At 47.3% G+C, this 24696-nt stretch overlaps 5 protein-coding genes across 5 annotated transcripts in view; 2 read left to right on the plus strand and 3 right to left on the minus strand.

Moving 5' to 3' along the window:
* Positions 1 to 315: 315 nt before the first annotated feature.
* Positions 316 to 2357, minus strand: LOC128706733 (choline dehydrogenase, mitochondrial-like). The gene is made up of 3 exons (XM_053801676.1): positions 2192 to 2357; positions 1864 to 2097; positions 316 to 1796 (listed from the first exon to the last, which is right to left on the minus strand). Exons 1-3 carry the CDS (start codon positions 2355 to 2357, stop codon positions 316 to 318), a joined length of 1881 nt encoding a protein of 626 aa, XP_053657651.1.
* A 3035-nt stretch (positions 2358 to 5392) lies between these two features.
* On the minus strand, positions 5393 to 6493 carry LOC128709971 (phospholipase A1 VesT1.02-like). The gene has a single exon (XM_053805010.1). The coding sequence runs from the start codon at positions 6491 to 6493 to the stop codon at positions 5393 to 5395; it is 1101 nt and encodes a 366-aa protein (XP_053660985.1).
* A 3159-nt stretch (positions 6494 to 9652) lies between these two features.
* LOC128707410 (uncharacterized) lies at positions 9653 to 13127 on the plus strand. The gene is made up of 11 exons (XM_053802363.1): positions 9653 to 9767; positions 9847 to 9944; positions 10282 to 10403; positions 10485 to 10750; positions 10832 to 11250; positions 11315 to 11830; positions 11900 to 12095; positions 12165 to 12263; positions 12327 to 12419; positions 12504 to 12581; positions 12652 to 13127. Exons 1-11 carry the CDS (start codon positions 9653 to 9655, stop codon positions 13125 to 13127), a joined length of 2478 nt encoding a protein of 825 aa, XP_053658338.1.
* A 5227-nt stretch (positions 13128 to 18354) lies between these two features.
* On the plus strand, positions 18355 to 19137 carry LOC128709186 (uncharacterized). The gene is made up of 3 exons (XM_053804169.1): positions 18355 to 18644; positions 18721 to 18900; positions 18975 to 19137. The coding sequence occupies exons 1-3, from the start codon at positions 18355 to 18357 to the stop codon at positions 19135 to 19137; spliced, it is 633 nt and encodes a 210-aa protein (XP_053660144.1).
* A 1011-nt stretch (positions 19138 to 20148) lies between these two features.
* Positions 20149 to 24696, minus strand: part of LOC128719836 (mucin-5AC) — a 41507-nt gene continuing 36959 nt past the window's right edge. The window contains exons 5-9 of the mRNA XM_053813475.1: positions 21721 to 24480; positions 20943 to 21457; positions 20745 to 20875; positions 20504 to 20674; positions 20149 to 20439 (exon numbers count right to left, since the gene is read on the minus strand). Of these exons, the coding sequence (XP_053669450.1) occupies positions 20149 to 20439; positions 20504 to 20674; positions 20745 to 20875; positions 20943 to 21457; positions 21721 to 24480 (3868 nt within the window). The remainder of the gene's footprint in view (positions 20440 to 20503; positions 20675 to 20744; positions 20876 to 20942; positions 21458 to 21720; positions 24481 to 24696) is intronic.

A 24696-nucleotide genomic window follows, 5' to 3' on the forward strand; every position in this document is an offset into this window, starting at 1 on the left:
AGATGTGATTCCACATAATCTTCCCGGAAAGCCAAAATACCCATCTGGAACGGCGCCCATTACACAAGTTTGTATAAATTAATGTTAATTTATTATCGATCGAAGTGTTTCAACCTAACCTAGCAAACCGCAGCACTACCGGCATCCTTCCCAAACAGTGCCACCAACCAGCCAGTTCGATGTGATAATCGCCTAGCATCCGGTCAAACTCATGGGCTCTCGCCCATTACGACACGGCCATCGGCGAGTCGCGAAACCGCGTGAAAGTCTTCTGCATCGTCCCAACCCAACCGCACCATGGAGCGCCCGTAAAGATCAATCGTCGGCGTGCTGGTGTGCGATCAGATCGGCTGCCTTTTCCGCCACCATATACACGGCCGCCATCGGATGCGCGGAAACCGGTTCCGGGATGATACTCGCGTCGACAATGCGCAAATTCTCCACACCGTACACCCGCAGGTCGGGGCCAACGACCGCATCGTCGTCCGTCGGTGGCCCCATTTTGCAGCTGGACGTGAAGTGGGTCAACGAGAACGACACGGTACGCACGGCACAGCGCCAGTAGTCGTCGGAGTCGCGCTCGTGCTGCACACAGTTGGGAAGTGGCGCGGCCCACACGGTCGCTCCGTAGCGACGCATCTCCTCCGTCTCGAGGACACGCTGCACCTCACGTATACCCTCGAGCACCACGTCCACGTCCAGTTCCTCGGCCAGATAGTTCGGATCGACGACGGGTGCATCGGCAGGTTTGGCACTACGCAGCCGCACCGTGCCCCGGGACAGCGGATGTAGGTTCTGCACGATGATCGTGAAGTGGTTTTGCGTCTCGAGCGGTCGATAAACAGCCTCGTAGATGTCGTCTCGCATCCGCACACTGTTCTTCGCCGTGGTACCCTTGTCCACCGCGAACGAGCTGATCAGGTTGGTCAACTCGAGCGTTGGTCCCCGGCGGCCGGCAAGGGTTAGATTCGGGTAGGTGACGAGTTCTACTGCCGCCGGAACGGTGAGTACGCCCTTGCCTTTGAGATACTCGTAGAAGTTCTCGAACGTTGGTATGTCACCGGGTGCGAAGAATCCGGTACCGTTCATCACGATTTGCAACCCGGAAAACCCAAGATGGTCGTAGAGTGTGCCACCGACGGGAAGATCTTCGATCACCGGTATGCCGAGCGATTCCAGATGCTCCCGGGGTCCCACACCCGACAGCATCAACAGCTGGGGAGTAAGTATAGCGCCACTGGACAAGATCACCTCCTTGCGTGCGCGAACTTCAAACTGCTGACCGTTTCTGGTGAATCGAACTCCTTCGGTCACTTTTGTCGTTGGATCGATCAAAATCTTCGTGACCAATGCACCGGTGAGCGTTTTTAAGTTCGTCCGCTTCTTCTGGACCGGTTGCAGGTAGGCATTGTAGGCGGATAGCCGCTGGCCCTTCGTCATCGTCGCTTGTACGGGCGATATTCCAAACTGAGTACGACCGTTGTAGTCCACCAGCTGATATCCGGCCTCCTTCGCAGCTTCCAGGTAGATGCGCGCGTGCTCCGACCGGTAGGTGGATCTTTCTACGCGCAGAGGACCGCCCGCGGCACGAAACTTACCGTCCGCCTTTTCGCCGATCGATTTTTCAAACTTGCGGAAGTATGGCAGCACTTCATCGTACGACCATCCATCGTTTCCGGCCGCTGCCCACCGATCGTAGTCGTCGCGGTTGCCGCGGGAAAAGATGAGCCCATTGATTAGCGTGCTACCACCGATTCCCTTGCCGATGTCTACCGGGCAACGGCCGTCGATCGTTCCTGCAGAAGAGACAAACAGATCGTACAACACCGAACGGGCGACGGTAGTTTGCATTGTGATACAAACCCCAGCAAGCATGGCGCTGCCGTTCGCTTAAGAACTTCCAGTTATAGGCATCGGACAGCACGGCCAGTTGGAACCCGATCGGGATGTTAAACAGCTTCGTACCATACTGGCCGGCCTCCAGCAGCAGCACCTTCCAGTTACGGTTCTCCGACAACCGGGTGGCCAGCACCATTCCGGCTGTTCCACCACCGACCACGATGAAATCATACTCGTCCGAATCGAGCACTTCGTTGTCTGCGCGGTGAAGAAATAAAACAAAGCAACAATCGAAAAACACCATCAACACACGTGGCTTACACCCAACGGCGACCTACATTCCGTCCCGTACCTTCCGTCGCGTTGCGCGTCTTCGATCTGCTGAGCAGTTTGTTAAACTTGTCCAACCACGAACCACCGCCAGCAGAACCCAGCTGGCCACTGCCGTGCTGCACGAGACAACCGGCCCACAGCACCAGCAACACCGAACCCATCAACCATCGCACATTCACGGCCATCCTAACGCACGCAACGATCGACACCGACTAACACCGAAGGCCACAGCCGAGACCTGTTCTCGTCCCATAATCCTGGATGAAGCACGCATCCGCACGGCTTCTTTCACTTCGTTCTCTTGCTTTCTCCGGCGGGTGCCCTTCAACACACTACGGCCCGAACCGCGGCGAAGAAAACAGGTATTTCTTCCGTTAGCGTTTGTTTTCGTTTTCGGTACGTAGTGACCTTATTTTGTTCTGCAATGTGTAAGGATCACCGCCGGTTCCGGGGAAACGGAAGAGAATTTAACACTGCCCGTCAGTTACTTTAACGTCACTTGAAGCGTGCTGCCAAAAATTACACTTCGATAGTGATTTAAAATGAAAAAAAAAATGTCAAGTACGCAATTGACCCACATTTTAACGTCGCCGTTGGCTGACTGCGGTTTTCGCTTCTGCTGCTTCATCTGTTACCATCTGTCGCATTCTCGCTGCCTCGACGAGTGTTGATACGTGTATTCGCTTTCTTTGCGTTTTATCGTGTTACTTTCTTCTTTGTTTAGTTTGCTGTTTCGATCATTCGCACCTTGTTTTCTTCATTTGTTGCACGAGTTTACATTTGTTTGAATCATGTTCTCGCTTCTTTTTGTTTATATCATTGCAACAGGTTGTCCGCGATTTTTCATCTTTATATCATTTGGTTTCTTATTTATTATTTTACTGTATTATAGCACTTTATTTTATTTTCACAATTAGTTTACCGAGTTTTTCTTAAATCTCCATACTTGTGTAATAAGTCATCCGTAAACGTAACATAACGCTACATACCTTTTACTCAGTGATTTCCAACATCAACACTGCAGCGAGCAATGAAAAGCCGTCAAGGTCGCAACAGACTATTTTGGTGATATTTGATCACGCTGATCAATCCTAATCTACCCAAGGTCGGCACTAGATCAGTGCTCATAATGGAAAAGATATTTTGATTGAAAAATTGCCCGATTGGGGAGGCTCTGACATATAGCCCTTAGATTAGATTGCGCGTGTTTTTTTTTGCGCCATCAACCGATAGGATCTTACTCCACCGTGAACTATCGATGGACTCGGTGAGCGTGAAATAGGAAAACTCACTAGCGATCACTTTCCACGGGCACCGTGCAACCTTTTGCAGCCCTTTTTGAGGGTCATGAAACACTCCCGCTGGTGGTGCAATGGTAAGCGAAGAAGTGTGAAGCAATCGAGCATCCCATAATCCTCGGCGTTTTTGCATAATGTCAAACGCATAATGGAATTGACCTGATTTTGGCACCGGGCGAGTAGGCTCCGTTCACTTTTCCACCCACGGAATATAATATTTTGCCTCGCGAGGGTTCAGTTTTCCCAGCCGGTTGAGCAAACGATCACTTCCCAGCCCATGCGCTGGTTCCGCGCGTGCGCAGTCTCTTCCTATCGCGGGGCGTTAGTTGAAACAATGGACGGTTTATGCAAACGCGCGTTTGCTCATATATATTTAGACGAAAGAGATTATTTTATTTGCGCTATAATTCATGTATATGTCCACCCATTTGCAACCCAAACCGGTGACTGTGAATATGTGAAGAAAGCTGGCGTACAACATTACATTGCTGCTGCAAATCTTTGCCCTCACCAAAATCAATTCACCCGACAACGTGCGGTCAGCGTTGCGAATTCGCCTGAAATGGGTTAAACCGAACACTGCCGAGTGAGTAGCGTCATGGTGCATCAGTATCGTATCGCCGTACCGTGAAAGCCTTCTTTGCGGACTCACCTGCGGTCGAAAGGTTACGTTTCCCATCTGCAGTGCCGCGGTTGTTCCACTGCAAACCCCTTTTGGGTGATGCTGTCGGGCGTGCAGAAGCCGCATCAGAATCTGCCTTCAACTCTGCAATCACGAACTGTGCCTGAGGGTGTCTGGCGGTGCGGTCTTCCAAGGTACCGGATGAGTACCGAGCCACTCGGGAGTGATGGATTTTGTCATCGTGACGTGTGCTACCATTCCTGTGGTTTTATCGTTGATGGCAAGAGCGTAGATTGAAAGGGTTCAAGCATCCGATAGGACGGTTAAAACGTGATTCCCATATTGGGCATGTTGTGAAAATGTGGGACGAAGCAAATATGGGCCAAATGCTCACAACCGTCTACTGGATTTTATTCTTTTAGTTTTAACTTTAATTTATGATGATGATACTGCTTCGATTTGGATGCGATTGTTTCAAAACTATACGTATATTTAAATGCTTTGGTTATAGGAACTCATTTCCAATCACTTATTTAATTACTTAACTAACTTCGCTTTAGTAAATTTCCACAATATCGGCATTAGTTAGTCAATTGTTTGAACTCATCATATAAATGATATGATTAAAGTTATTTTTAGCAATTTTTTTTGTAAAAACAGTATTACCATTTCAATAACAGTGCCTTACTTTTTCACGAAAATTTGTCTTTATCTTCTTCATGGCACCAAAACCCACCAAGTCTTGGTCTGTCATTTTAATTTCGTTGCTATTGTTAATTATTTGCTACAGTCTCACTTTAAGAAACAAAAATCTTTGTTTAATACTAATGACAAACCTAAGCCCAAGAGGATGATTTCAAAATGGCCATCAAACCACTACTAAATTCATACGTAAACTGATTTTTCTGCACTGAAACCACTACATAAAAAAAATTTCTCGTTGCTGAACATTCGTAATCGAATTAATACGGAAAATAACTCACACACATTTACGTAACTCTGCACTGTCCAGAAACGGTCGAAAACAATAGCTTATGACACCGAGTGTGAAATGGTTTAGGATGAGGATTTCTTTTTGTTTTGCTAAAAGATGGCACCCAAAGCTTCATTTGCAATGCAGCTAGATTATTTTTTTTTTCGTAAAGCGGATGATCGTTAATCCAAGTCGTATTTCGCCGACCCACTGGCAACGCTTGGCGGAAAAAATGGGTTCGATTCGACGTAGCTTTACCCAACCGACAGATGATGCATCTCGGTCTGGGTAAACGTTATATTGCACGTTGTGCAACTTACACCAACCCTAGTTCCAGGAGAAAAATGGACTTTTATCGCGCGTGGTGATAGAATAGAGCCCGTGGGCTTGTCCCGCGCTCGATGGCTCGCCTCCCATTTTAACGCGCTCCACCGAACGAAGTTCGCGATTTCTCTTAAGCCCGGGAAGGCCGGTGTCTTGTTGTATCGCATCCAACGAATCGGCTCTGCTGGCTAGCAGCTTTTCCTCCGGTTCTAGCAACGATTCCACAAACAGTTCCCAGGCACGCGCATGTGAGCATATGCCGATCACATAATCCGACCGACAGCCGGGCTGATGAGTGCCTCCGTTCGCGTAAAAGTCGGCCGTCCCGATCGGATGCAGAAACCCGAGCATTCCCCCGTTAGTGTGTATCACCTCCACGTACATTGCGTCCTGATGGGCAATGCGATGGTCCTGCTGTCGGATCGAGAACAGTGGCAGGGCCGGATCGAGGGCGATGATTGTGTGCAGCTGCCCGTTTTGTATCTGCTTACCGGCAATGCCGGCAATGTGCGCTCCAAGGCTGTGACCGATGATGTACACATTTTCCATAACCAGTCCCATATGCTGCTGCAGTTCGTCGAGCAGTTGCCCCAAGGATTGCCCAACCACAGGAACACATCCAACTGCTCGAACGTAATTCCATTGCATTGAACATGAGTCCCAATCCACCACGATCACGTTATAGTCCCAACGGAGCAGGTACGTATCGCGGATGCTCTGCGCAATTGGTGAGTTTTTGTCATTCTGCCACCCATGCACGATGATTCTTGTTGGGTGAGCAGGATTAAAGTTAGAACTTAACAGTGAATCCACATTTTGGAGCTCCAAACGGTGGCCTTCGTCACTGGTGTCACGTCGCGTATACAAAAGAAACCCGATATTCATTGCCGGTAAGGATGATCGATGCTGTTGCATCATAGCACCGACTGAGTGTCGATGGGTCCAAATCCATTCGTCAGCCGGCGTTGGAATGCGTACCCAGTCTACTGTGTCATCCAGCTTATGCTCCAAGGGGTATGGCACTAGAGATGAATTACGTACCACGCACTGAACACTTATTCCTGCCAGGAGCAGTACCAAGCCAGAATAGGAAAAATCCACCATAATGATCACTGAAGAACGGAACGTTACTGTCAGTAACCACTGAATGTTCGTTTCCACCGTACCTATCGTTCGTGTTTGAAATCAATTCGAACCAGGAACTCACTTTATTTATCTGTTCCGTCTAGCGAACACTGGCCCATGTCCGATAACACAACACAGCAGACCATGAAATTTGCCCAGTAAAGTCAGTTCTTTCACAGTGGCGCGTCACTGAACCAACCTCAAGGTGACTGGGGTTGTTATCAGACAAGATATTGATTAGACAAGCGAAAACGATTCGTTTCAATGATTGAGTGCGATCCAACTCATTCAGCGTCGTGAACTGAATGCGAGCGGAAGTAATTTGCATGTATAACTAGCAACCAAAGCTACCAAAACAAGTTCGTTGGTTTGCATGTGCTGTCAGCACATTGAAACGTCGGCACGTTCCAAAGCGCACGGGACGGTACGGCGAACAATTGCTGAAGGCGCACGGATAGCCCACAAAGATGGGAAAGAATCAAACGATTTTGATTTGTAGTGGTTGCTACTACTTTATTACGTACATTGGATTAATACTGCGTTATCGATGATGGCAAAATACGATAATTGTTATCGATTGTTTCTGTAACCATTGACTTTAGATATTTGATATTGTGTAGAGGAATTTATCATAAAATATTGGACTATGAGTGCTTTATTTTAAGTCCTCGTATGATTAAATGGAGATTTCTGGTTTGAGCTTCACCAGTAGGAACGATACCCGTTTGAACATTGGATTCGGAGTGAGATTTACGATAAGAATTTAATGTGGGTTCCCGTGGCGTATCTAACGGTGGGCGGAGTAGGCAGCGGCCTAGGGCCTCGGCGTGTGGAGGGCCCTGAAAAAAGCTGTTTAGTAGGAAAAAAACTGTATGAATTGACCTAGAAATGTGTCAGAAAAGCGTTTCCTTAACCCTCTCTGCATGCTAGAGGGGCTCCGAAGTGTACCCCTTCGTTCAACAGTTATGAAATATGTCCAGGTCAGCCCGTTAAGGATGTTATCGGGCAGCCCGTTAAGGATGTTATCGGGCAGCCCGTTAAGGATGTTATCGGGCAGCCCGTTAAGGATGTTATCGGGCAGCCCGTTAAGGATGTTATCGGGCAGCCCGTTAAGGATGTTATCGGGCAGCCCGTTAAGGATGTTATCGGGCAGTCCGTTAAGGATGTTATCGGGCAGTCCGTTAAGGATGTTATCGGGCAGCCCGTTAAGGATGTTATCGGACAGCCCGTTAAGGATGTTATCGAGCGACCCCATCTAACCACGCTTTTAGCTTCGTCTCACTTGATGGGCATCGCACCAACCCCCTCCCCCTCCCCCAAACTGTAATTTCTGAAATTAAATCATGACCACCCTCCCGGGCTAATTAGGGACCCCAACTATCATTCCGCCCAGGGACTCCAAGGGGTTTAATGCACCACTGGTGGGTTCAGCTGGACTTACTCTTCATTAGATGTTTGAATTGGTCCATGATTCAGAGTTTGGGATTCACGATGCAGTTAAGGAATTTGTTTGAGATGATGTGTGAATCTTATTCTCACCCTGTCGTTCTGAATGTTACGTGTTCCGTGTTAAAGAATGTAATGAATTCACACTCAAAACTCAACGACATATTTGATGGTTATCGTTCTTGGCTACCCATGAATCATACATTTTTTCAATCATTCGGGTATTTTTGAGCGGTATTACTCACTCATTACAGAAAAGCACTCCATCTTTAAAGTAGATCACGATCATTGATTAGAAGATACGAATCTCGCGATGTGTAGTGTCTGCTCGGGTCAATGTATTGTACACATCAGATGACGAATGACCTCCACAAACACACCTAAGCCTGGTGCATGGCCATGTATTTGGTGCACGTTTCCATGCTGTCTGGTGAGCGAGCGAACGATTACATTCTGTTCCCGGCTCACGCAACAATCCGCTCCAGGCGCCATTCTATCGGACCCTAACAGACACACTAGCACGCCCAACCTATCACGTACAGGCGTCAAACAACCTGTCGCTTGATCAAATGGTAAATGCAGGGAATTCTTTCCTGTATCAATCATACCAATTATATGTTGATCATATTTTAGATAGCGTGCTGCGATCTAAACACCACCGACTGTACCAACCCACCCGAACTGGGAAACCCATACACCCAGTGTGCGCAATTAGTTAATGTTTCGCATCGTTTCTTCGCTCACCATCTTAAACCAAACATGCGTCCGTCGTACCGCTTCGCGAAGTCAGGTACATGCCGATGGAGTTGTAGTAAAAAATGCCGCCATTTGGATGTCGCCGCCACTTTTAGCACTGTGAAACAGATTTAATTATCATATAATAGCGTCTCATTCACGGGTGATCTTCATATTTGGTGGACCGTTTTTGGGGAAGTTAAAGATCGTCCCTGGGAGGTCCATGATGAGCGAACGTTGGTGGCCGAGGATCATGTGAACCAACACAACAATGGTATTGGTAAACTATTGACCAATGGCTACACTGGTGGTTGTATAAGTAGCCACAACAATGCTTGTAGTGGTGATAACGGGAATGTCGAGTGGACAAGCTGAGGAAAAATTACATGATCTATTTAGCAGGTCTCGAGTTGCAATTTCAGTTCATCATCTTGCTGCTGCTGGGGTAAAGACAACAGGCGACATTGTTGACGTAGTAGACGGAATTCCGTGATGTTTGGGTTTTTTCATAAAATTACCACCCTTGATCGTTACCACTACACGGGAAGATTGGCTGGCGGTTGAGATTACACCAGTGTTCCAACATCGATCCAGCGCCCGAGCCAGTTATGATTTATAGCTCTGCAAGTGTGGCGCTGACATTGCAGAAGAACTCTGAACTGCTCTCGAGGTAGACCACTGGTGCTGCCCGGGAGTAACTGCTACCAGCTGTATCAAGGTCAACCGTCTTGGCACTAAGACTAAACGGAATTAAAAGAGGGCTCATTTAAAGTCAGCCCACTCCGAAACGACGACAGGCGCCACACGGGTGACGCTCCTATCCAGAGAGTTCCATCAGCGATCGTCAGTTTTGATCGACAGTGTGATCGCGACAGGTGCAAAAGTGACAAGTGACAGTGCTTCTTATCGGTGCCGCAGAAAATAAATTAATCACTGAGAGGTAGACATTGCTCAGTGATGCAGCTACTAGCGAGCGTATGTGCGCTGCTGTTCATGTGGGATCGTGTACTCGGTGAAAATGCCTTTATCGATAGTGCCCCAGAAGGATACTACGAGCGCAAATCGTTAGTTGGTAATGTTCTGGACATAAATGGGTGTGTGTGTGTGTGAAGTGAATAAGTTGTGATTTTGTGCCATCCGGTTCATTCCAGATTGCCCCAGTCGGTTCTACAGTGAAGATGTATCCAGCGCTCTAGGGTTCTTCATTTTTGGAGGTCGTCGAGCTTTTCTGAAGGAGTTCCCTCACATGGTAGGTGGTTTGATAGGCGTGCAACCGGTAGTTGAACCCGAAACAGGTTATCCTAATCAACAAAGTCATTGTGCGTTGCATTGCGCAACTCGTCAGCAGGGAGTTCGTGTGCGAAGATCGTTCCGTTGCGCTGGAAAAAGTGATTGCCTTGAAGCATTCCGCTAACAGTGACTAAGCGATAGAATTAATTTTCATTGACATTCTTACTGCCCCCAAGGTTGTGAGCATCGGATTGCGTAACGGAAAAAGGAACCGTGTAGGCCACGCTATCATTTTTTGTAATTGGTGGAATTTTGCGAAGATTTGTAACTCAAGAATAAATCCTTCAACCTTACAGGCAGCGATCGGTTGGACGGACAAGAAAGCATCGCCCCCGGAGGTAGTGTACAAATGTGGTGGTTCGTTGATTGCTCCAAAGCATGTTCTAACAGCAGCACATTGCAAAATGGATGATGATAAGTATGTACACGCAAGCACGCTTTTAGAACCGGTTGCAGGTAGTATGCAGCTTCGGCTAATGTTTCGTCCTGCGTATTGCAGAATTCCACCCGATACGGTACGACTTGGTGATACGAATTTGGCCACCGTGGAAGACGACGATACTGCACAGCAATTTAACATCGTTAGCTTTACCGTGCATGAGAAGTTTAAGAAGTATCGCAAGTACTACGACATCGCGCTGATCGAGCTTGATCGGGAGGTTAGCTTTAACACCGCCGTATGTCCAATTTGTCTGTGGCCTCTGGATAATCTGAACGAGTACAGTGCAAGTTTGCGAGCAGTTGGATTTGGATATACGACCTACAGTAAGTGATGCCTTTTTCTCTACCAAATACATCTCTCGCAACCGCTTTCTTATCATTCCGTTGCATTGCATTCTTTTCCAGCATCCGGTATGAGTCCAACGTTGCAGAAAGTGTCACTGAATCACTACGATTCCGACTCCTGTAACAATGAGTTACCGAAGGATGCTCGGTTACGGTACGGTCTGACTTCCGATCAGTTCTGCACCAAAACTCCCCACAAGGATGCCTGTCTGGGAGATTCCGGTGGACCGCTGCAGATCGACCTGTCCGATGTGACCCGTACGATCCCATACCTTACGGGCGTTGTATCGTTCGGGACGGGATGCTGGGATGGGTCGCTGGGTGTGTATACGAAGGTATCGAGCTACATCGATTGGATTCGTGAGCGAGTGAACGTGACGACCGACCCGATTGAGTGTGCCAGAAACACGGAGTGTCTACCGGCGCGACCGTTTTCCGACAGTCGACTAAGTCCGCAAAACAATTCGCCATTCTTTAAGGTATTTTTAGACAGTTAGAAAAGTTGATCCGCAAATATTTGCAACGTTTTCGTCTTGCCAACAGGTTAATCTTCGCAAAACTGATAAAAGTTCCTTTCATCAATGCACCGGAGCGCTAATCGATTACCGGCATGTTATAACGTCGGCCACCTGCGCGATACGCAACAACCGGCAGCCATCGTTTATCGAGGCAAACAACGAGCTGGTAGAAATAGTCGACATTGTTGTGCATCCGAAGTTTGTGGCCGGTAAAAACTATCACAACCTGGCGGTGCTTACGCTGGGGAAGTTTTACAACCCGAACAAAATCTACCAAATTATTGCACCGGGTTGCATCTGGAAGGAGGACCGCATTACCGATCCGATCGTGTTCTTTTCCGGCTACGGTCCGGAGGTAAAGAACCAGCCGGAAGATGTTGCGAAGAATGTGTCCCTGAAGGTGCTGGTGGCGCTGGTCACCGAAAATGGACGCTGTGAGGCAAACGATGCGTGGAAGGTAAACAGCACGCTGTGGAGCGGTTTCAACAGTGACTTTCTTTGCACGTACAATCCGATCGATCTCGTGCCGGGGATCTGTAAGGTGCGGTTGTGTGAATGAGGTGCCCGTTGTGGAAGGGTTTTTTTTTATATTGAGTTTCATTTATTCTAGCTTGAACCTGGCGGTGCCGTATCAAACTTCCGCCGTGACAATATCGTACCGTATGTGTACGCTATCAACACAATGGATGAAGAAGAATGTGGCGGAGCTCAGAATCTGTTCGTTGCGACACGACTTGCACCGTTCTACGACTGGATAGAGTCCATTATTTTGAAACATTTGCCCGAAAACGATCCCCTTCTGACGTGTAAGTGTATAGTTTGTTGGGTTCATTGGATGTGTAAGCTTATTGTCGGCTATTGATTCCATATTCTAGCTATTCGTTTCGGTGCAGACGACGGTGATGAGAGTCCTAGCAGTATGAACAGTTCTACCTTGAGCAATATCCAACAGTTCATACATCAAAATCGCATAGGTACTGGGAAAAGAGTTGGGCTTTTTTTTGCACAAGAACGTCTACATACTAACTTAACAACAGTACCGGTTCTTCTTACAGACGTTATAACAAATCACCTAAAACCCTACGGCAGCGACTTGATGACTAACAGACCTTTGACGACCAAAGTGAATGGTAAGTATGCGTTAACAAAAAAAACCTAGCGAAACTGATTGTGCTACATGTTGCTTTCGTTTGTGTTGCATCTGTACTTAACAGTTTATCATCAATCATTGAACAATACGCCTGAAACGTACGAAGTGTACGGACCTCATTTTAGTCATTCCCAGAAGCTTGGTAACATTGAACACCGAATGCTCCCGTGTGCTTCCGCCTTGTTCATGCTGTTCTATTGACTTCCTTACAGTGCAACCATTCCGGCCAGCGCCTTACAAGCAACCAGTAATTCATGTACCACCAAATACAATCCACCATAATGACATACACATCGAACTGGTCCCTTCCGTGGAATTGCCGTCGACACATCACATTGTCCATGGACAGGCAAACAATCTTCCCGGCGCGTACTCACCGTACGCCGGACACCAGCCATTCCAAACACCAGCACCGTACGGGCATATTCCTCCGCAACGGACTGTTTATCAACGCAATAGTTCACCTACGACCCTGGTCGATCACAACCAGCTCGTATCGGTTATTCGTTCGATCGAACTGTACGAGAACGCACTGTGTACTCTGCCGACCGGGGCTACCGGCAAGTGTCTGCACTATACGCGCTGTCCTTCGATGTACTGGAATAGCCAAACTGTCGACGTATTTCTACGCCTAAACTTGATTCCTTTCTGCAATCGCGAGCGGCAAACAGTCTGCTGTCAGGTATGAACGAACAAACCAGCTACGACTAGGTGTGTAAACTCGCGCCTGCAAACACACACACACACACAGTCGTAATAAAATGTATTTATTGTAAAGTGTAATGTAAACATCCAACAAGCGTTGTTTGCTTTTTTTAATGAGCGCTGCACTGGACGACAATTATACCCTGCTGATTGGTCACCCCCAATACACAGCGTCCCGTTGCGTTCGCAACACTCCGATAAATGATTCCCTTTCACTATAGCCTGTTTGCAACATTAACCCAGTGAGTATTTTCTTCGTCTGCTCGATCGACATTCGTGAGCTGGCAATATCACGTCCAATCGCTACACGGCCCGAACCGGTGGGAGCAGATTGCTGTCGATTATTGGCTTTTGATTACGCTCGTAAATTAAATAATCACCAAGCAGAAGCTCACCCAACGTTCGTCTTCGGGACGCGTTGTAGGTTGCCTCGTCACAATTGTAACATTGCGCAAGAGGGCACGGGTACTGGTTGATTATATTCATGTTTCTCTCATTTTCCAGCCAAATCCAGAGGGTTTCCCAATCGTTTTCAGTTCTACAGAAAGGCACGTTCTTTGAAGGCAATCGTGTGGAGTGGTATCAATAGGTGGCACAGGATGCTTCCTATTCGTTCAATGCTCACCATTAAACCATTCGATGTTTTTTACGACTTTTATACCAATTATCTTGCTGGTGAACAAAATTCTTAACTTCAAAATCCTTCTGGATTTTCCCCCCCTCGAATTCTAACACCGTGCAGTAGCAAATCGAGTAAATCACTCACTTTCCATCCCAACTGTGTAGCCAACGATCGTCACCATCTCGTGTACGATCGTTTGTTGCTTTTTTTTCTTAACTCACCTCAAATAATACCCAGCAATGAACCGATTTTCGCACGTAAATCATACAAATTCAGCAGTCCTTCAGCGTACCAGTTCATAGACACCGGGGCCAATTTATTCCATCTCATGGTCCATCATCGGTCCATTCATTCATTCGCTCACGGGACCATGGTGACCCTTCAATGATGCGGCATTATGACCCGATTTTGGTTGTTTTTTTTTGCCCCGAACCAAACGCAGGCCCGACTGCCAAACAATACGTGAATAGATCGTTTCAGTATGCAGCACACGTAATCATCCTGTGTAAACAAACATCAATCTGCAAAATACTTCGGTCGGAGTTGATTGAAGGTATGCATCACTACTGGTCACGGCGGTCAGCAACATCTGCTGATCGAGTTGGTCGCCGGTTTGCATGCTAGCGTGAGTGTGCATGTGTTCATTGAACTCGATTCAGAAACGAGCATCGATGGGTTTACTCCAGTTTTGCACGGATGATTACCGTAAGTAGTCGTTTTCCCACAGTGATTGAGTGCGAGGTCGTTTGAGATATTAGAAAAAAAATGTATGTGTGGTGTGGTGGAGAGAGATCAGATACAAGCAGAGTTCTCAATTCCTCAATAAAATTGATCACCATAAGACATGCAGACGCTTCAAGGACCTTCTAGTCCTGGATGAATTCGAATCCTTGATTATTTAGGCGAAGGACGCGAGAGTGGCATGTGGCAAAAAATAATAAACCTGGGACAAAATGTAGCTTTTTTTGCTAGCTTACCAACATATTAAGCTAAAGAGACGACCCCATGACAGGAAGTTGTTCTTCAATGCGTTTCTTCAACTGACACAGCATGCATACATTAAATCGTCTAAATACAAACACATGCTAACCGTTTCTTTCCCCCTCTCTCGCGTGTGTGCATGTGTGGCGATCAACTTTGGTGGTACAGTTCGACCTTTACCGACCGGCCTTCGGCTGTCCAACACACCTTAAGATGATGGCGCCTACGACAACCACAGCCGCCTAGGACGTACACTCCCGACCAACTAACGATGTGCAAGCTGTGCATGGTATCCGCTTACCCTACGGTAGCAACGCCGCGTAATTGCATTTTGCATCTAAATGCACCCAGTAGTGCATCGTCGCGATCACTAAACGATCCGTTCGCTTCGGTAATACTGCATGAGCGCATCACCATGCCGAGGGGTACATTCTTTCGTTCTACAACATTTCTAGTTGGTAATTTGCAGCAGCAGCAGCAGATATCGATCTTGGTATGCCGTGGAGTTGCGGACTGCCGCTTGCAAACATTCAAATCCAAAGCAATTACTCAGCTAATGTGGAATGGTATGAAATAATAAGCAAAACATACGTCCATTTGCCATTTACGAATCTTCAATGATCGGGGAATTGAACGTGCTTGCGCATATGGGTGGATGTTTCCTGATTTTGTTTAATTTCCCTAACACAAACGAACCGTTCAACCAACCTACCAAACCAAAGAAAAAAAAATCGATCTCGAACGACATGAAATTGGACACCAGCTCAAACTGGCGGCCGATATTCAGCATCAACAAACATCAAACACCCGCGTCTAGACGCGGTTGAAAACGCCCTAACTCCTTACTTTCGCGCCCGTTTACGTCCATGTGTACGCAAATATGGCACCAAGTCCCACTCATTTCACGTTCGCGAATGGTGATTAATTAACGGATTGTGGTTGTAATAAAGATTAATCGTATGGCGTGTGAGCGGGTGTGTGTCCCCCGATGGATCGGCAACTAGCGGAGTGGTGTTGGCGGCCGTTGGGAAAGGTCACGTTGATTAGCACCGTTTATGGGCTAATCATTTTTCGTTCGGCACCCGCAATAGGTTGCGTTGCGTTCTGGCAGCAGCCAGCACGTGTTCCCAACCGTGAGTGACTCACGACACTGGAATCACATTACGTAAACAGGCCAAATTTTATGACTATGTAAAGTAGATCAATCGCACTAATCGTATGAAGGAATTAACCAAATCCGTCGTGTTTGCTTAAAATGGTAAAAGAGCAACTTAATCTTCAGCGATTGAACGAATGCTTACAGTTTGTTTAGGCTTGAAGGCTCTGCTAAGAAGAAGCATTAGGGTTCGGCAGGAAGATGGCAAAACAAACATGAAACTCACCATTTCTGTAGGATTTTATCTTAACCGATGGAGACTTCAACGATAGGAGAGAGAGGAAAGGTTCTTTAGTCTAACTAACGAAGATTTCAACGATGGTGAAGTGATGAGTGCCAAATCACCGGAAATATATTGAAATGTAATATCGTTTAATAATCTGTTTTACTTCTACGAAAAAAAACACAAGCCTAAATTCCCCAACTGGGACAAGTATTTGGTACTACGGTTCATTAATATGACCTATTAAGTTCGCTCGCTCAGCTGCCCAAAGTGAACTTTGTAAGGTTCGTTTGTTGTCAATCTCTGAACGAGATCAATGGAATCCCCAAAAAAAAATTAACCGCCCTTTACCACATTGAACGCTGAACAAATTGTCACAATTAATCTTGCCTCAAAACGGTTTCAGACACGTAAAGAATGTACTGCCAACCGGTACAGTGATCATGCATTGTTCCATAAGTATGCGTAACCTAGTTTTAATCAGCACACTGACACGTTTTCACTCGGCAAACAATCCAGCAAACAATTTGTTCCGTTCGCTACAAAGCGGTATGCGAATTGAGCTGTCGCTGAACTGAAATGTGCTTTTCGCGTGCAAAACATTCGTCCCTTCAAAGGACGCACAGACCACGAAAAGGCATTGCATTGCGCGGAAAAAAAAAGGTTCAGCAGGTCGAGCAGGTAACCTTCCTGAGGCGATGTTACATTAAGCTGTCCGCTTGACATCGATCATGGCTTGATCATTGTGTGCGCTTTCGTTTGGCGGCGGCCGCATCCGAAGTGCATCATTGTCCGGCCAGAATTTGTACGCTTCAGGTTCAAACGTGCCGCTTCCGTGGCCTGTCCTGGCAGCTGTCAGAACTCAATCAACGAGATGCGAATGCACGGTCCAATATTACCAGCTATGTGGGGCAAACATTGTTGAACTAACAGCTCATCATTTTCTCCCGATAGTGAAGCCTTAATCACGACCGAATCATCACCGCCTTGAAGCACGGCATTCGATTATTACATTACAAACGGTTCGTTTCGAAAGTGATTCCGACGATGAGAAGGAATGGATGAACTTTAAGCATAAAGCCACTTATTTACATTGCTCTCAGCACACTTTGCCAGTGCAACATCCCACTGCCAGGTGTCACGATTTTCCATACAAACGAACTCAAGACGAACTACCCCGAAACCCCCGAAGGTCAGAACGGCTGCTTGGTGCACTTGTCGAATCGAGCGCACAAAAGTTTACCCACCAGCAGCAAATCAAACAGACACATCCGGTCTGTCGGTTGGAGTAATTAGCGACGCCCCGTACCTTACCATTTCGAGTGGGAAAGTCAAGTTCATGCAACCGATGAGCCAGATCGCTCCAGTAATGTAATTAATATACATGATTTTATGTTCAATCGATCGCTGTTGGATTCGAGGCAATAAGCTACAGCACCCTCCAGCACTACTACCCCATAGTGATCGTTCATAGTGCTGGTTCATCGTCAGAGCTACGTCAGGGTCGCATTGCTGCTTCAAATAGTTTGACGGACAAAATAATCGGTTCATTATGATTTTCAAGAAGTTCACACACCTTCCACTGCCAAGCTACTTATTAGGACGGGTGATTTATGGCAGTTTATTTTGATACAGCCGTTTATCAAGGATATCACCGTGAACCACATTGTGAGCACAGTTCCGTTTAAGCCAAATTTCACCTTCGTCTTCGTTTTTCATTCGTTGAAGTCTTTGTCGATTAGAGGGAATTTCTTTAAAAAATCATCATTTATTGTCACTCAACTGGTGAAATATGTAGTCAAAATGTAAATTATCTGTGTTTTTTATGGTGTTTATTAATTTTTAAAAGATTTGCCAGTCAGTAGAATGATACTGAATGATCTAGTAAATATGGTCCTTGGGTATTGCACAAAGACGAGGACGCTAAAAGGGCAGTTTATGGAGTACAATCGTTTTGTGATCTATCCTATAAACTCTGTTTTCTTTCAAAATGTTTTAGATTTTAGAAAAAAATTTTTAAAGAACATTATTTTAATCATTGGTATGAAAACACCTCCACACATACGCATTCTTGATTGACATACACAATACTTGTACGGTTGAAGTAGGCTTTGGTGGCTACAAGCAACCTGTTGCTCATTTCTCCCGAATCATTTATAATCTCAGCAAACATATCGCAGGTACTTCATTCCTTTAGATACTTTGGAGGCTTTTGTTTCGGTTTGAAAATGATTCAGCTTTTAAATTTTATAGCTGGCATGAACAGCACGCTGGAGTCTAAGTACGAAGGTGGTGAACTCCTAGAACAAACTGCCACGGAACAAACAACGGTGGAACATTGTTTCGATAGTATGGATTCTTACTGTTCCCACTGTTGCAACTCGACGGAGTATTCGGTAAAATCGCTTCGTGAATTCTTCCTCTCGAACAATAATCATGAAGTAAAGGCGGAGGTGAAACCAACATCGGCAAAAATAGAGCGACTTCCGGAATGCAAGTGCAGAGAACACACAGCAGTGTAAGTATGACCCATCTTGAAATAATAATTAGTTAGCTTGTGCATTGATTACTAATTGCTGATGTTTCCACCGCAGGCACCAATTGCCGGAAAAGAAGCCATCAAACGAACGGGTAAGTGAGACGCGTTCCGTGCAAGAACTAAAACACCTGTTCGAGATGAAGATGAAATCACACGAACAAGCGTCCACCAATGGTTCGTTCGGTACATATTCGAGACCTGTCTCCGGCAAGACGGATGATCGACAGGACACCGTGTAAGTGAGACGGCGATTGATTGATACCGCTCTTAAATGTTGGCTCAATTCTTCTTATCCATCATTTTAAACAGCTCCCAGGACCCACCGCATCCGGAAGGACAAATTTTCATGTACAGCGAATCACCCGCCCTTAGCAAGCCATGCACACGGTGGAACATTACCAATGCAAATGTTGTAGAAATTCCGAACGGAATGCAAATTACCATTACCATGATGAAGGACAGCAAACATTGAGTGCCACCGGGATTTGACGGCGATAAATGGAATTCAAAATTCGGTTAAAAACTAAGTAAAATTTGACACTACAATATCAATAACTTACCAAACGCTCTTGTTTATTTATTGGTTATGCATTTAAGTTTATCTGCACTATTATTTTTTTTTTGGTTCAACACTATTGGCTCGTAAACAATCGGTTTTGTAAAAAAGTAGCGTTTACATAGTTTCGTATTTATTTTAAATTATTAAAACATTTAAACATTTCTATTAAACAAAATAATATCAAACACTTACTGCGGGACACTCTGGTTCACATTTCTAAAGCCTCTAAATGAGTTCGTTTCGTGAGCTTTCTTGGGTTTGACATCCCTGCTAAAAGGTATGCAATCGAAAAGCATAGTAAAAGCTTCCCATTGAGCTTTTATTTCGGAAAGATTTGGGTGCCAGAAAAATGAGTTAAATATAAATGGATCAAAAATGTTCGGAAAGTTTGTAAAATTGATTTCTTATACACAATTGCAATACAGGACCTACCTGTTTATGATAATTGTTTAATTCTTTTACCGATAATGATTGTGAAGGTATTGCAACTTCCATTATTGAAATTGAAAACAAATCAAAGCATGTATTGTATGTATTTTTTTAAATCCTTTCAGAAATTTCAGTCAGGTAAGTGCCCAAATAGCAACAACAAGATGTACAGAAATAATCCGAACAAAACAGAATTCTATAAAAGCACATAACAAACAAACGTGGGTTTGGAAATTTTATATTTATTCTATAGTGTTTTGTTTTATTAAAAATAAATAATTTATATACATTAGCTGCTACGCTTTAGCTACACGATACGATACTTCCTACAGTTAACAGTAAGACTTCAGGTCCACTTCAAGCGGACGGAATCGGTTTGCTAGTAAACAACCCTACAACAAGTGAACTGTTGTATCACGCGGTGTCGCTCGCTTACTCTCGCCGGAACGAGTGACCCACGCACATAAATTTCCCCTATGGCAACGGCAGCCAAGCTCAGAAGTTTGGATCATAGTCCCGATAGTACCGTCGCGAACTGTTGCTAAAGTGGTGACTGTTTGGTGGCGGTGGCGCGTGATGGTACGGCGGGTACATCGCCATCACCGGTGGCGGCGGTTCGTGCATCATAAACGCCGGATCGTGTAACCGATGGTGATGCCCGCTCGGCGGATAGTGTGACCCCTTCAGTCCATAATCATCGTAGAAGTAGTTCTCCGGATGTCGTTGCGATCGCCAGCTGTCGTAAATGTTGGAAGCGCTGCTACCGTGCATCGAGTTCGAGAATCGCTGGAATTGGAAGTGCGTTAGTATGAATTCCACCAGAGAAGTTTATGCGGTCTAGGGGCAATACCTTCGGCTTCACATCATGCATACGATCGTCCCATGCATCGTCGAGATTGTACAGATCCTCGGAACCAAAGTTTTCGATACCTCCCATATGGTTCTTGTTCAGCTCATTCAACATGTCAGCGGTGAGTGGCGTGGGTGCCTTCTTTTTGGCTGCTTTTTGGCGGTTGATTAGCTGCAAGGTAATAGAAGACGCAAGGTTAGACGAATCGGCATTCTCCCGCATGTCCATTTCATCGTCTTACCACAGTGACACCGAAAAGGATAACGAAGAGCAACGACGCCAAGCCGATCACAATCACAGCGATAGCCCACTGGGGCAGGAACAGATCATCCTCAATCGCCGGTCCAGCCGCCACTATTGGCTTCGGAATAACTGAAAGGGACGAGATGGAGTTAGAGACTGTGAACAACACCGCAAATCAAGCGGGCTTGAAACTCACCTGTGAAATCAGTATACACAGGATCGACCCTGAACTTTCCTAGCTGGAACACTTCCTTCACACGTTGTGCCGGTACTTGCAGATTTTCCCGCTGTACCTGCTCCTTCTCCACCTTGGGTTCCTCCTCCTCCCGCTCACCATCGTAATCGTCCGAGCTGGCCGTCGTAGTTGTCGTGGTCGGTGTCGTTGTTTCCGGCACCGGCACAAGCGCCTCGTGGAACATTTTCTTGATCTCGAGCGTGTTGACATCGCGCGTCAAATCCGTCAGCTCGACGAAGTAATCCACCAGCACGCTGCCCTTGTTGAAGCTGTCGATGCGTACCTTCTTGTACCATTTGCTTAAATTCTTCGCCTTGCTGTACACCTCGTTCAGTTCGGTTTCGACCTCACGGGCTAGCTTCTTCCACTCGGCCGTATTGTGATCGAGCAGCTCCGGTACCCACTTCACACCATCCACAATGCGTATCGTGCCGGCCAGATCACACTCCGAATGGCAGAGACCCGGTTCGGTTGGTCTAGTAGAAAGAGGAACAGAAGAACGCGCGAAACATTGGACGAAATTAATTATAAATTCAAGAATCAGAACAAATATCAATAAAAGTCAATGATCCGCAGCTGGGTGAAGCAAAGCGGCCACAGTGACCTTGGCGTGCGTGCGTCTTCAAGTGGTCGAAAATGCATCGCCACGCTCTCATAACCTCAAGAAATGCTAACAACTACACCCAAGCACACCGGAACGAGTCGGAGGGGGCCTCCACGGGTTGCAGTTCCAACTTACCTGGGTGTAGTGGTGGTGGTCGTGGTCGTCGTGGTAGTCGTCGTAGTCGTGCTAGTGCTGCTCGATGAAGCGAGCAGCTTTTCTAGCAGTTCCTGCTGTTTCTGCTGCTCCAGCAGCTTCTCAATCGAGAGCGGTGTCGTGGAGGGAGTTGGCCAACCGGTGAACTCGGTTGTCGCTCGCGTTGGCGGTCCCTTCCGGATGTGAATCTCCGGCACACCTGGACCTTCCGCGTGCAGAGGTTTGGCCGTCGTAGCACGGGCCGCTCCACCGGGCAGGGGTTTCTTCACACCCGGCCGGCTCGGGAACACCACCTTGAAGCCATTGCCGGCCGTCGCCGTTGCTACCGTTCCGGCCGACGGTTCCTCGCTTTTGCTAGCATTGAAGCCCGGCGGCAGCAGTGCCGACACATCCTTGAACTGGATCTTTTTCAACAAACTGCTCGGATCGATCACTTCTGCTGCGGGTTTTTCATCGTCTTCGGCCGGTGGTTTGTAGCCAGGAGGAAGCAGCTTGCTGACGTCCTCGCTGAACACCAACTTCGGTCGTTCGGACGTACTGTCCACGGCGGACTCTTTCGGAAGTTTGTAACCGGGAGGTAAAAATTTGCTTATATCGTCCTTGATCGTGACCGGTGACGGTGTGGTGGGTTTCTTCGTGGTCTTGAACGTTTTGTAACCCGGTGGCAGGAACTTGCTTACATCGTCCTCCACGGAAACAGCAATTGGCTTCGCTGCGGCGGTTGTAGACTCCGGCCTGCTCTCCGGACCCGCCGGCTTATATCCAGGCGGCAGGAATGCACTCACATCAACCTTTTGCGCCTTCTTCAGCAGATCCAGAGCTGGATTGGCTTTTTCGTTAACCTTCACCTTGCTGATGAGTTCCTTTAGATTGTTCGTGCTCTTAATGTCCTCCTCCGTTCGGTTCAGCTTGTAGTCCTTCGGCAGTAGGGAGCTTAGCTCCTGTATCGGCACATTGCTCTTGTACGATCGGCTAATGTTTGCACTGCGGAACCGATTGCCCAACTCTGCCTTTGCCGTCTCCTCCAGCGGGGCATCCTTCGCCGCCGGTACCGTTTCGCCCGGTGGGTTGGGTTTTTTCAACTTAAAACCCGCCTTGGCCTTGTAATCCGGTGGCAAGAGAGCCGAGATGTCATCAATCGTTTCGAACTTGATCTTCTTCACCAAGCTGTCCGTTGTCGTGGTGGGCTTAGCGGTGGTGGCCGTCACCCCGGGCCGTGGTTTCTTCGTCGTCGTTGCACGGGCATTCGGTTGGAACTTTCGGATCACCACCGGAGGCAGTGCCGTCGAGTTGGTCGATGCCTTCTGATCTTCTGCGGTGGGATCCTTCAGCACCGGGAACTTGCCGGCAAACAACCCACTGGACAGTTCCGACTGTACACGGTCCAGCTTATCGATAATGCTTTCGGTGGACTGGGACAGTAGCGTCTTCTCCGTCGTAGCGACAGATTCCACCTCATCCGTCACAGCAATGACCGGTTCCTGAGGAGCGATGGTTGTGACTCCATCCACTTCCTCCCCAATGCCGCTAGCCGTGGTCACATCTAAGTCGTCATTTTCATTGCTTCCCTTCGATTCTAGCTCCGCCAGCGGTTGCTTCTTCTCCTCCTGTTCAACCTGCGGGAATGGCAGGAATCTTGCCCCCGAAACACTGCGACTCGTCTGCACGGATGCCACCACAACCCAACTTTCCGTGGTGGCATTGGTAGCAGCATCGGCTTCGCTCGAGCTCGCCACACGTTCGGTCGTTGAAAGACTGGATTCCGTCGTGGATTCTGTTCGGGTTGTAGGTGCCGCCGTTGATGCAGTACCTTCAGGTAATGTTTCTTTCGTTCCACCAGCAGCGGTAGGCAGGCTTCCGATTGTTTTCTCATCGCGTACATCCTCGTCCGAAAACTGTAACATATCGGCAGTATCATCGGACTGGTTCGCTATAGCAGACGGTGGTACCGCCACCGTCTTGGCCGTTGGACGCACAGTGGTCGTGACAGATTCTTCGTCCTCATACACATACTCATCGTCGTACAGCTTCTCCTGCTGCTCTGCACCCAGCTCAGCCGTACTGTTGATCTCTCGCTGCAAACCTTCCGGTTCTTCGTCCTCCTCTTCGAACGTTTCTTCCGAGCCGCCGTTTGGAAGGTAGAAGTTGTCCGTCAGTATCACCGTATGGTCCTCAACACCGACCGAATCTCCTGGAGCCGTCTCAGAATCCCGCACCGTATCGTAATACTCGTTCTCGCTGATGTTGTTCAAACGCCCATCAGGATCTTCGTGTACAGGTTTCCCTGTCCCAACGGGTGACGCAGCAGTAGCGCCAACGTTTGGAGTGAGTGCCGTACCGGAGGGAACCTTTTGTTCTGGCGATTCGCCGGTACTAAGCCCGATGGAGTTGTTCTTCGCTACAGCCGTTGGTTGGAAATCGTTGATTTCCTGTTGCTTTGCATCGCCGAACCCGGTCGACTCCTTGGACTCTTCGTAGTCATCGTAGTCGTATATGACCTCGGCCGATTTGGCCGATCCGTTGTGCGTGATGTTGATGCTCGGGATGATCGGTTTGGCCGGCTGGTGGATAAAGCGTGACAGTATTGGTACCTTTGCCGTGGTCGTTGTGGTGGTCGTAGTGGTAGTGGTTGCCTTCAGCTTGCTGGCGCTTGAGAAGGATCCACGCGTAGCAATGGCGGCATTCGCTGTGGGCACACGTTTTGCCTCGAACGTTTGTCGGAAGGGATTCGGAGCGGGTGTTCTGTAAAAGGGAGATGGATGGAAAATTAGAAAAACGAACTCTTTATGTTTTTGTACTCAGTTTTCGTTTTGTTTAACTCGCATTTATTCTTCGCTGAAGCTGATATCCAATTTAGCGGGAAATATGTCGGATGCTATCTGGGACCCAGCATCAAAGTATGCATTGAAAATTCCTACTTGCACAAACTAGCCATTTAATTACAGCCTACTACGACCA

This window comes from Anopheles marshallii, chromosome 2, assembly GCF_943734725.1.
Source record: "Anopheles marshallii chromosome 2, idAnoMarsDA_429_01, whole genome shotgun sequence".
NCBI classification, from domain to species: domain Eukaryota; kingdom Metazoa; phylum Arthropoda; class Insecta; order Diptera; family Culicidae; genus Anopheles; species Anopheles marshallii.